Here is a 13,591-nt window from a genome sequence, read left to right on the forward strand (position 1 = left end):
AGTGCTCATTTCTATGCAGATATTTCTCCATTTTTTCTCTTATTATTTTCGTATGAATAAATGTGAATTGAGTCTACGACAACTATGATATATTGGAAAATAGGGTGATATTCTGGGACTCACCATCTTTCCTGTAATAGAGAATTTCAAAATGTTTCTCAGCTCCAGCTAGTAGTGCATCCCTCAGTGCAGCAATCGCGTGGGGTGAGGTCATTGGACCATGGAGAAAATCGCATACTGCTGGCCTCTGCATTACCTCCGCTCTTGAATATCCCGTGAGACGGCAGAAGCCATCTGAACAGTAGATTATGTGACATAAACCTTGTTGAGCGTTTGCTACCAGAAAACTTCTGTCTGTAACATTGGAAAAAGAAATTGTTGCGTTAAAATTTTTTATAATCTATTCTTCATTTTCCTCCCGCATTTAACTCTCAATACCCTTTGACTTCACTGTTTCTGTCCCCTGGAATTATGTTTGAAAAAAGAAGTTTCTCTCTATATAATAATTTTTATAATTAAAACAAGGCAAAAATTTTCAGGGTTCGCGACGGCCAAAATAAGGGTCATGAGGGTCATATAGTGGTCATATGCAGAGCCGAACAAAATACTATTTGAAGTACTATTTCATATATTTATCACTAATTGCTATTTTGAAGTTATTGAACATCGCAAATAAAATTTTGAGTATTGGTCAGTTTTTGACGAATATAGTGGAATTTAAAAGAGATAGGGAATTTTTTGTCTGGACGTTTTTTGTAGAGCCAATCTCTCTTAGATTCCAAGATATTAATCAAAATCTAACCAAAAGTAAAAACCGACTGAACCCGGTTTACCGCTTCGCTACTGATTTGAAAATAATTGATATTGCCAATTGACGAAATATGGCGCATTTGAAACACTATTTAAATAATTCAATCAAGAAACATACTGAAATAATTCAGACAGTTTGAAATAATTCATAAAATTTTCTCAAATTTTTTTTTATTACTTGAAAATTTGTCTTTCCTAGAGAAGAAATTAGAACAGAAACAACAATAAGAACTAAGAAACAATAATTAGAAACAATAATTTTACAAGATATAAAATACATAAGGAACAAAATTATTATCATATGAGAAGTATGCATTTTTCATGTAATATCCTACCACCTCCAAAATTCTATTCAACAATATCCTGTGACTTCACAAGATGTGGAATGCTAAAGTCCCGTATTTACTGATAACCACGGCAAATAACCCATGGAGGAATGGCGATAATCCGTTCAATCGGCCGATTCTTCGTAATTCATTGCAATTAAGTCACCGCGAGAGATCAATAGAGATGATAAGTCATAGAAAAGGATAATATTCGTAGGAAAAAAAAAATGTCATCTAAAACCAAACAGAGAAATAGTGAAATAAAATAGTAAATACTATTTAATTTTCTGTATCGGTGAAATGAAATATCAAATAACTATTTTATTTCAATTTCAAAAAGGCATAAATAAATGCTATTTGATCGACCGAAACAGTCAACTTGAAGAATATATTTAAAATCGTATATCATCGTAGTGAACCATTTGGAATTGTATTTCTATTTGAGTTTCATGAAATAGTGCCCAGCTCGGGTCACATGAGAGTGTGTAATCCACCAAACATGCCCAAGGAGATTGGGGCGGAACGAACGGGAGGGGCGGGGGGGGGGGGGGGGNTTGACGAGCGAAGCGAGCGGGGGACGAAGCCCCCCAGTCTTACACAAAGCGCCGATGAAAAATGCTCTTTCATTTTTTTCGGTTCAATTCATCAGGATAAGGAACTTTTAAATACTGCAATTTCAACGAAGCCATCCTTTTCGAAGAAAAAAATCTTTTTTATGGATAATAAAAAAATCTCGGAATCACATCTAGAAGATGAACATAATAATAATATCGGATGGAACAGAAGAAAGAGGAAAAGTGCCACGCGCTGCTGCCGCATTTAGAACCGAAGGTCACACATCTAAAACGTTCATAAATTTTTATTACCGAAAAACGGATGACATTGGATATATCATGCCACCTTACAACCAATCTGTGATAATAAATAAAATGAAAGGATAGCACCACACGGTGAAAAAAGTCAGAGTCAAGTAATCGTGGAGGGGACTCGATTTTCAGTAGTTTTCTCGTGTAATCTCGTTACTTTTATGTCCCGAAAGTAGTCGTTACAATGTGAGAAAGTATTTGTTTCCTCAACACTCATTACTCGTTACTCGTTACCTTTTTTATCGATGACTGAAATGAAGAATGCGAGTTGAATAATGAAAAGAATCGAATTTATTTTCAATGAATTTTGTGGATTCTAAGGAGAATTAGGCGTCTAAACTTCGAGAATACCGAGTTCAATAGTTAAAGAAGTCTCACAAATACGTTTTGTATACTCATGTTGAAATATAAAATATAAAACTGGAATATCCCCTTAGGTGGGCGGTACAGGTACATCCTCCCCTATAGACTTTTTGTGGAGCTGACTGAGAGCTACAACAAATATAATTACGAAAATTTCGTTATCTCCCTTAGATTCGGAAATATTTCATAAAAACTCAACTGGGAGATAAGTCGACTTAAACCCTTTTACCACTTCGCTACTGAATTTATGGTAGGTTTCAGACAAGAAATCGGTGCTGTTCGGGCTACGGAGGAAGTTGCTGAACAAAAAGGACATCTCTTTTTTCGAAATGAGATAATATTCCTTAAAAGAACAGAATAGTTTGACAGAAGGAAAAGAAGATATTGCCTTCCCTTCGAACTCAAAGCGATTGAGCGTAAGCGACGGTTATATATTTGTAATATCTGGAGGTTTTCCTCTGCATAATCTTTCCACTCATTCAATATGAAAGTTTCTGATTCATGATTTACTGAATCGAAGGTTTTAATATTTTTAGTCATTTTTTCATCTTCTTACACGAAAAAAACGATTTCTTGTGGCAAGAAATTCTCACTTTATCATGAAATGTTCATGTTCAACTCATGAATACTTCACCGAAATCTGACATTGTCTGACGCATTATCCGGAAGTCTTAACCCAAGAAATTTATCCTCAACAGATGAGATATATGGGGCAAGAAATTAGTTTTTTGATATTATGACGAAATTTCTCTGAGTATACTGATGCGATTGATGTTATCATGAGAGGAAGATTCTGTTCAAATTTCAAGTTGATACCTCGATTTTTGCACAAGCTAAAGTGATTACAAAGTTTTTTTTTACGAAAAAACGGAAAACGGGAATATCTCGAGAACTTTGTATGAACGGGTGTACATGTTTTGATTGATTTAGATAGAAGGCATCGAAACGAATATTTTGAAAACAAAAAAATCGAAATGGGTCCATTAGTTTTGGAGATATTTGCGTAAAACGATTTAAAAACGAATGGCTTTTTCTCAAAAACTATCAAATCGATGGAGCTGTAATTTTTCACAGAATTAGTCCTCATTAAGGATGTACCCTTTCGGCCAAAATTCACGTTTTTTTCATTTTTCCGGCAAATTATTAATCGGATTGACGCAAAATAATATACCGTGTTTGCGTTTTATCATTATTGACTGACTCACGCAGTTTCATAGTAGTGCAATCATTTTCCCTGCATTTTTTCTAAAGTTTTGTGAATTTCCGAAAAATTTTAGAAAAAACGCAGGAAAACGATTGCACGATCATGAAATTTCGCGAGTCATTAAGTAATGATAAAACGCAAAAACAGTATATTTTTTCACATCAATCCGATCAATAATTTACCAGAAAATTTTTAAAAACGTAAATTTTGGCGAAAAGAGTGCAATACCATCCTTAAGACTTATAATCTGACAAAATTTCAGATTTTTTGGAATTACGTTAGCCATTTAATTGCTCAATTTTCTAAAAATTGAGCACCGGGAAGGTGGCGGTGGACATGCTCACATACAGACATATTCGCCAAACGTATTTTTACGTTGCAGACCACCTACATAATTTCCAATCAAAATTAGAGAATGTCAAAATTGGACGATTACAATGCTTCCATCCGGAGGCAAAAAACGTCGGAAATAACCCCAAAATTAGTTGAACTGAATAGGGAAAATGGATCCATCGGCCACAACCAGAATTTTATTTGAGTATGAAAACGGAACTAAAAACACTGCAACGGTGGATACATCCCCAGAAGAAAGTGCGATGTATGAGGAGTAATTGGAATTGGACGAAAATAAATCACGCAGCCGCATAGAGTAAATCTATGTAACCCAGAGACTAAAAGCTGGAAACATATTTATCATCGTGTGTACATGTATTGTTGTGACCTTGAAGAATGGCATCCGTAGTGTCCTCGAGGAAGAGTAACATAAAAACTCGTGTGATTCGTTCACGCGCCCTTCTTGCTGAGTTTTCTATATTTACGTTAAAAGCACGCGTATCACAGTTTGAATCACAAAATTTTGGGAAATTCGGTATAACCGGAAGGCACAACGAGGCGTGACCACAGCCTCCAATGTGTTGAATCCAACAGTTTTGCCAAATATTTTGTAAATGAAATATTCTGTGTTGATGGATATTCTTTCATTCATTTCACACACGAAAAAATTTTATAGAAGAAATTGTGGAATTTCAATCGTTCTATACAATTCGTTCTATTGAAATATTTTCTATAGAAATTCCTCGGCTCAAATTTTTTAAGATTCTTCTTTTGACTTTTCAATGAAAAGAGAAGAAAACAGAGTTGAAAAATATGGGCTATTCATTGTCGGCCAAAAAATATAGAATTTTCGATCGAATTCGATGTTTTTCCATGAAATTCTTTCCCTCAATTTCCTTATGGAATAATATTTTTTGAAATAGCAGTCCGTTGATGTTCTTCAGTTTTTGAGATGAGTTTGAGCTGAGAACGATGCGTCGTTGATATAGATAAAAATAACTTCGTTGTCTCAAGTGCGAGATGGAAGTTGCCGGAGTGGCATTTCGGTAAATGTAATTATCCTTAATCCGTCAGCACAGACTGTCTCGTTAGGTAGACTACATTAGAATAAAAAACAGAATTGTTGATTTGAATGGAAATATTTCAGACTTTCGGCATGGTTGAAACTAGTGAGAGAAATGAATTCAAAATTTCAAAAAAAAATGATTATCCATCATTGATAATTTTTATACAAATTCATCATGAATAATAAAATAATGATAATAATTTTTTCAAAATTTTAATATTTTCGACTCTGTGTTATCCTGAGAATATTTGGTGGAGTGGAACAGATTTACTTGAGAGAAATTAACCAACTTGATAGAAGGAAATTCAATATCTTTCACAAAAATTAAATTTTTGTCGTGATTATCAGAAATATCCCTAGATGAATTGCAACTGTTGGCAGAGAAAAAATATAATCTATTGTACGACAATCATTTGATCGGAGAGAACTCGATAGGTTTATACCATAGAAATAATACATTGCCGAGGGAAGAATATTTTTTCCCCAAAAAAAAATTGACCCCTCGAAATTATTTAGTTTTGCCAATAACACAGTTTTCGGCAAGAAAATTGTAGTTTCCTCTTGAAATTATCATTTGTTCCATGGAAATTATAAGTGTTTATTGGACAAAGATATCCAAATTCTGAATTATTTTATAAAATCCTTCTCAGGAAATGTAGAAATATTTGTCCATTAGTCAATTTAAAATTCCATATGTCCAATTATTTAATTTACAATCCAACATTTGAATTCATTAATTCCTAGTCAATTAAAAATTTAAATTAGCAGTTATTTTATAAATTTCAAATTTCAGCCCAAATATTACTAAAACTCCATTATAAGTGTTTATTGAACAAAGATATATACTACTCAATAACATTCACTTGGTAAAACCGGAGGCTCATATAATTCTCTGTAGCAAGAATATATTTCCCCGAAAGAAATATAAATGTCTCACGAGAACAATTACCACTACGAAAATCATCATGTATTAGTAGAAACTTTATTTTTATCCATAATGAAATTGATTCAACACGACAAAAAATCTCTCCTAAACAAATTATTATCAATAATACTAGACTATCGATTGAGAAAACAATGAACCGTCTTCCGTTAATAATGAATTCCAGACATGAATCTACAAAAAAATTTCACGTCCATTCTACTTAAACCTAATGATAATTATCGAAAAACCTCTCTAAAAATAGAGCCCCCGAAAAAGACGGTCAAAGCCACTTGGTGGCATGATATTTTAGCCCCCCCATCCCTCCCCTCCCGAAAAAGAATGAAATAGCACTGAAAAAAGGGAAAAATTATAAAAACCGAAAAATAAGAGGAAAAAGTGGGTCACGCGAATCCCGAGGTCACGTGCTGCCCGATGTTGTGCTGGGTTGCGGGGAAATCATGCGGAATCGTTCGGATTCGACGTAGTGCCACCTGAATGCCACAGCCGGAAGTCCTGAACGGGAATATTTATGCAAAACATTCATGGAATCCAGACTGCTATCTATATGTCTACCTCTCTTCACGGAATTGGTGGAAAATTCACAATGAAGTGCTTATGCTAATTGACATATCACGCGGTTTATTATAGAAGACTTTGATCATCGAAAATGCCGATGGAGTTTATAATTAAAATTCTTGGATTGGAAAATCTCAAAGGAAAACGAAATAAGAATTTCGTCGTCAAGTCAATATCGTTTGATTATTATGAAAACAATGCGTAAAATCAAAGGGGCCTAGATAAATTTTGATGAAAATATAGAATCAAAGTTGACACTGTACTCTAGTTTTTTAGTTATCTATTTATTTGTTTATTCAGAGAAGTGGTCACGTGCCTATTCCCTCACTCCTGTCGCGTCAGGACCGTCCTAATAGAAGTTTTGATAGATAGACAACAAATAATGAGAGGTAAAAAAAGAGAAAATGTCAGTGATAAGGAGTCAGTGCCTGAAAAAAGAAAAAGAATGAAAGTTTATTGAAAAGTATATGTGGAAGTTCTGGTGAATTCATGAAACAAAGAAAGATACCTTCAGGTTGTGAAATGAATCCAGATGATTTTTCAGCAAAGAAAAAGAAGAAAAATGTATGAAAAACTATAACGAAAATGGTCTTCAAATATTGAGAATTATCCAGTGCAACCATTTGTTGAAAATCGAGGTCCTGTTTATGATTTGGAGATTGACAGCAACGAAATGTCTTATCTCAAATTGCTTCTTTTCTTCCTTAAATTTGTTTCATTCTATCTACCAATACATTCCTTTTAAAAAATTTTATATTTGGGACTCATGTATTCAAACGTGCGCTTAGTGCTACGGCACTGTTCGCGCGCTCGCCACTCATCCCCTTCCACGCGGAACGCCCGGCCCCCTTAGGTATTGGGAATAAGATTGCGAGTCAGAGGGCTAGAGAGTCCATTGAATCGTTGAAAATATCTACATCAGGGTAACGACTAAATAACAAATTCAGGGCAGTACCTGCTTGATGCATTTGAGAGGATGGAACCAGGTTATTCTTTACTTTAGGATAGGAAGGTAAATCTTCAGACGATTGTTCTCCGTCGGAATGAATTGGGATTCCCCGAAATATCTACAATGCAAGCAGTTGTTTTTCTCATGATCTGCTGGATATTTTTCATCATATCCAATAAAGAATCGTCAACCGAGCTAAGAACTGCTGTCAGATTAGGGAAGCCAGAGGAATAGGACGCCTTTGGCCACGATTCGGGGGGATAAAGCTACCGAAGAGCGACGTAAGGAGGACAAATAATAAGAGGAACTGTCACACACGTAGTCGCCAGGTGAGAAAGTGAAATTGGCCTACGGTGAACTAATCTACCTCGCTTATTTTATTAAGTGAAATTGACTACTAGGGATTCATCAGGGCATCTTTTCTCTGGATGTCATTTCAGATTAGGTTTCAACTACTGCTGGAGGATAATTCCGAATGAGGTTTTATTATGTTGGAGAGGGGATGAATTTTTTTCCATGGCTTTGGAGTATTCAATGGTCAAAGCTCACGTCTGAACCTTACGATCACTCTTTCCCCGTTAAAAAATAACCGCGAATGGTATCTTATACAGAGAGTCAACTTTTTTCTCAGCCATGTGAAAAAATCAGAAGAGTAAATAAAATCTAAAACACAAATAATCACCGATCGTGTTATAAATACTCTCTGTTACAATTTTCATCTGCTTTATTGCATCGTCCGCAGCCATTTGCCACCTATCAATATTGATTACCAATAAGTTGCTGTCGCTCAACTATCACACACTGAGCACACCAATGCCATTGAGTATAATTGCTCAGTCACTGGTGGCATTTGACTGCCCTCCGAGGCGATGCTAACAGTAAACTGTGAGCCTCAGGAAGTTGAAATATCACGCGACACACGGCTCATTGTTACCCCTTCGGGAATTACAGCTCGGGGAAGGATACCCCCATGCCGAGTAAAATGTTCTGTAATATTCACCGATATGATATGGCATGACAACAAGTGGTCATTATGCACTTATCGATAACTGGACAATTTTTTGAGGTTAGGAAATTCTCTACGCGAGGCACGTAGGCTCAGGGTCAGTGATGATGACGTACATTATTTTTAATCTTGTTTGGAAGGTTAAGTATGATTAGTCCGAATGATTCTGTAATTTTTTTCCATCGTCGTTTCCGTAATTATAGTCTGGAGTGATTATAGATATTGAGATTTTTATCCGGAGACCATCGATTTTCTGTTGTGTGGGCACGCCTCCTTCGGTGAGCCACTTTTTGGGAGTTAATGTCATTTTTTCGATAAGTTTATCACATCTAGGGTCTGAAGAAAGTAATATTCAAAACCCTCAAATTTTTGTGGAATCACCGACACCCTTTTCAAAAATTTCACCAGTCAGGTGAAGCGCCAACTACCGGCCGTGTTGGGGTTCTCAAGTGCGATGGACAGGACATGGGAGTAGCAATAAGGGCCATAAATGGGTCATAAAGCAATTAGGGATCGAAGTATACTTTACGATCTTTTAATGTATTCAATAGGGCATCGGCAATTGTGGATATTTGGGCTATGTAGTATACCTGTCACGGAAATGACTTGTTCCGTAATTTTTCTCTAATTTTTTTCTCCGTGTGGAGCGAAATGTCATTTAAGGATTGACGTAAGCATCTTTTTTACAAGAATAATTTTTTTTATGGTCAAATGCCATGAAACTTTGGCAAAACGTTATTTGAACTATTATAAAATGATCGATCTATCGCTCAGCTCTTCGTCATATTGTCAATATCGATTTTTTTGGTTTTTTATGTTTTAGTTGATATCGACAATATGACAAAGAGCTAAGCGATAGATCGATCATCTTATAATCGTTCAAATAACGTTTTGCCAAAGTTTCATGGCATTTGACCATAAAAAAATTTACTCTTGCGAAAAACTCCCGCCAAAATTGCTGACGTCAATCTTAATGATTCATTGGGTGGAAAAATTATCCTCTTGTACAGTTAAATTTCCCACACCTGTATTTTTTTGTCTCGCACACATCTGAAGGTTGCGATGGAGTCTTAGACAGCCATCGAAAATTAATATTAGCAAAGTAGAATTTTAACTGGATATGACGTAGTTCAATGAGGGTACTCTACCTTCCTCCTTCCTACCCGAAGTACTGAATTTTGTATACAAATAAATGTCAGAATTATGGACTGAAGACTCAGATGATTCTACAATCACCATGCAACGTTATCAATGGCGCCCGAGCAGTACTAAGACCCTGATGTCTAACAATTCGAAATCAAACTCCAGAAACGAAATAATAACGAATAACGTCACAGCACGCAAATTATCATTGTCCAATATTATGAATGGAAGTGAGATTTTAGTGAACGCGTTCGATGAAAATTCATTTTCCGTTAGAGAAAAATTATACGCAATATTGAGCAATCATTCACGTTCACTGGGATAAATTTTGATGAAATCCCGGGTAAATTTTACAATTTCAGCACAAATTACCCTCACGTTCAGTAAATTTTCCCGGGCCAATGGAAAATGAATGTCTGAATTTCTCACACCTTTTGCAGACATTTTTCAGATACTAAAGAACGTCTGAATAAAATGTAGTTTTGTTTGAATTTCAGACGAACAGGTGCCTAAACATCTCAATTCATGTTTGAGATTCACATAAATTTTCATTTTATTCAGAGGTTTTTTAGTGTTTGAAAAATGTCGACAAAAGGTGTGTCAAATTCAGGCAATTTGTTTTTGCTGTGTACTGCAAATCGAGTGCACTCCACGATTACTTGACTTGTTCGGTAATTTTTCATTCTTAATTTGCCAGAAGAAGATAGTTTGCCCACTCATTGAAGAGAACGATTATAAATATTTATTTCGCCGAATTATGCACACAAATAAGACTTTTCCTGGTTTTTTCCTGTGCCATTGGCGCATGTCCAGCTTCTTCATTGTCAGGCGCCGGGTGAATAGCATCAGTCGTTCTTAGGTGGTCTCTTCTTGGAGACAGAACAAGGGAGAAGAGTGAAGCATCGCCGCAAAAATTCGGATTCAAAAAAATTTCGAGTTATTTTTTAGTCTCTAATTCATTCATTTCCAAATGAACATTAAGGTGATGATGCATTCAACTTACACTCTGAATCATTCATCCTCTCAATATTAGATTGAAGCATTTTTTTACTGTACTTGGAATACGTTATTACCCAAAACGCACGGAAGATCGAATTTTGCTCATTGGGATATTGACGGACAGAGAACGACACACTCGTGTATACTATCATGAATAATTCATTAGTGAATAGATTATTTCCAAGCTCCGCTACTGGGCTAATTGCATATTTATTAACAGGTGACAAAGTGTCTGGGCAAATGCAATGCAGAGTTCCGAAACATCTGCGAACGTCTTCCAACTCGAAGAAGATGTAACAACTTTGTACGGATATCTGATATCTGATGTAATCAAGAGAATCGTATTTCATTACCGCCGAACACGTACGAAAGAATAAAAAAGTTGCGAATTCACTAAAAAATTCTGTTGTATTTCGATTGCAAAATTTCGCAGCTTATCTGCGCGACTTTTTATTCTATGGAAAAGACATCATATAACTCATTTTATAGAGGTATTTGCTATCGAAGTTACTCGGCCGAATTTATCTCTTTTTCCTTTTTGAATTTTTTAAACTATTTTTTATATTGAAAAGCGAAAAACGGGAAATTACTCTTGCATATAGAATAGTCATTTTTGCTAATAAATTAGCAATATTTCATGTTATTAAATTAAATAAGATTTTTTTAATGTAATTTTGTCGGATTTTCAACTTGGTTGAATGGTATCAGCATCATTATTCTTATTATCCCTTTTCTTCTATACAACCGATTGTCTTTTTTACAGTTCTGTCTCTGCCTTCAGCCCTTCGATAAAATCAGTAGCGAAGTGGTAAAGTGGTACAAGTCAATTTTGACTATTGACCCGTTTTCAATGAATATCTCGGAATCTAACGGAGATAGCTCAATTTTGGTTATAACACTTTTTGTTGAGCCGGTTGAGAGCTACTACAAATGTAATTACAAAAATTTCGCTATCTCCCTTAGATTCGGAAATATTCCTCAAAAACTCAACTGGGAGATAAGTCGACTTGAACAGTTTTACCACTGCGCTACTGAAATGTTAATAGAGAAATTTTATTTACACATACTTAATTGAATTTGAAACATCACATTTGAAGAAACCATCAGAAAGCTCACGTTCAGGGAAATTCATGAAAAATTCGAAATTTTCAACGATCATCATAAAAATCAAATCAACCAATATAGCTATCATAATCATCTTTTAACTTCGACTTAATGGCATTAAAACAAACATTTAGAGCTACGATTGAATTCATTTGCAGCATGATATTCAAAGATATCCCCGGAATTCTGATTTTCGAAAAATACAAAGTTTTTGCAATTCTTCAAATAAATCAAAACGATTATTGCTATCGCCCTCATCTCCAAACTCGGTCAAAAGGACATCCAAACAATTTTTTAAAGCCATTATTCAATCAATTCAGAACATTTTCTTTTAGTTATCGTGGGGCAACCGATTTTCGAAACAATTCGAAAATTAAAAAAACTAATCGATGAATTAAATTTTAACTGATGGCGATCTATAGGGCTCAATAATACCTACATTTGAAAAACAAGGATTGAATTCCACCCAGTCATTAGCGAACAATTGAAGAAAAAAGAAAGGACGAGGTCTAAAAATTGCATTTTCGGACTTTTGGAATCATACTGGGTCGACATAACAAAAAAAAATAAAATTTGAATTTGAACGATTACAAAGGTTCCATTCGGTAGCAAAAAATCATCAATAATGAATAAATTCACTCTTCAGGCATTTAAAATTCATTTTCTGTACTGCTTCTCACGATTTCTCGTCTGGGAATTGGTATTACATACTTCCCAAACTCGAAAACTTGAAAATCACTACAGAAAAATATTGTTCCTGGGCTGTTGCGATGGGGTTTTTTTACTCGTGTGGTTGGCCACTCGTCGCCTACGGCTCGGAGGCCAACGCCACACGAGTAAAAAACCCCATCGCAACAGGCCGGAAAAATACTATTTCCCCGTTGAATCAACATCAGCACCGGCAAAAAACATTAATCTCACCATGTGTATCAAACTTCCTGATGATAGTCTCAATGATGGTGGTCCTCGGTGCAACGTGGCCCCGTCTGACAGGCATCTCTCCTCAATCACAATGAAATACAACCAAAGAAATATTTTCACTCTCCCCTCACAGCACCACAATCACTCTCGCAAATTTTCTAAAAAACCCTCCCCTCATTCAATTCAACGGAACAAAACTTGAAATAACAATGAGTTCATTCAGCACAAGAAGCTCTAGTTCGTCGCCGCCGTTTGCCCATCAAATTTATCAATCTAATCACTGCGTACTAATCATCTAATGTCAATTTATATTAATTTTATATTAATTTATGTAAAAAAGCACAGCACGAATTGAGCATAATTATTTTTATCAATAATTTCAAGTGAACGCACTCTTAAAACTCGAATGATTTATCTTTTATCATGAAAAAAGCCTTGTATACTCGAAAAAATGTTGAATCATCGATTGCTCGTCTCACTCTCCAATTTTATTCATCGATATTATTATTAGTATGCTTAAGTGCGCTGAAGGCCAATGTGAGACTTTAAATATTCATCAATTACTATAATTCATAATCTCGTGTAGTAAAATGCCAAGTGATATAGATTTAAAGAATTCACTATTAACTTTTTTTTTCAATTTTTCTTTTTCTTTATTTCGTTTCTTTTTATTTTTATTTTCCTTTAGATAAAAAGCGTGATGATGAATTTTTGATGCAGTGTTAACAGTGTCTGCCAAGATTCAACGCAGAATACTTTAACCTACTCAGTATTTTTATTTGCCAATGGAAATTTTCTTGCACCTTACGTTGTTTAATTCTCAATAATAAATTTTTAAGACACTTCTTTTTACATTCCCAGATACTCCTTGTATCTATCTCGAGGCAAGTCAGCTCCTTTGTTTACATCTCCAAAGCATTGTTTATTATTTTTTAATGAATATTCCTCCACGAGACTGCAGTGCACTCGCATCTATTTTTCTTAGAAATTGCGTTATGTT

The 13,591-nt window shown here is 35.2% G+C and overlaps 1 protein-coding gene across 1 annotated transcript in view; it reads right to left on the reverse strand.

The window, feature by feature from the left end:
• The window catches only part of LOC107037089 (potassium voltage-gated channel unc-103), an 85,049-nt gene extending 71,798 nt beyond the window's left edge, over nt 1–13,251 (reverse strand). The window contains exons 1-2 of the mRNA XM_015255425.1: nt 12,592–13,251; nt 124–354 (exon numbers count right to left, since the gene is read on the reverse strand). Coding sequence (XP_015110911.1) covers nt 124–354; nt 12,592–12,667 — 307 coding nt within the window. The 5' untranslated portion in view covers nt 12,668–13,251. The remainder of the gene's footprint in view (nt 1–123; nt 355–12,591) is intronic.
• Between the last annotated feature and the right edge of the window lie 340 nt (nt 13,252–13,591).

Source organism: Diachasma alloeum, unplaced genomic scaffold (genome assembly GCF_001412515.2).
Source record: "Diachasma alloeum isolate Michigan unplaced genomic scaffold, Dall2.0 Dall_scaffold_00213, whole genome shotgun sequence".
Classification (NCBI taxonomy): Eukaryota; Metazoa; Arthropoda; class Insecta; order Hymenoptera; family Braconidae; genus Diachasma; species Diachasma alloeum.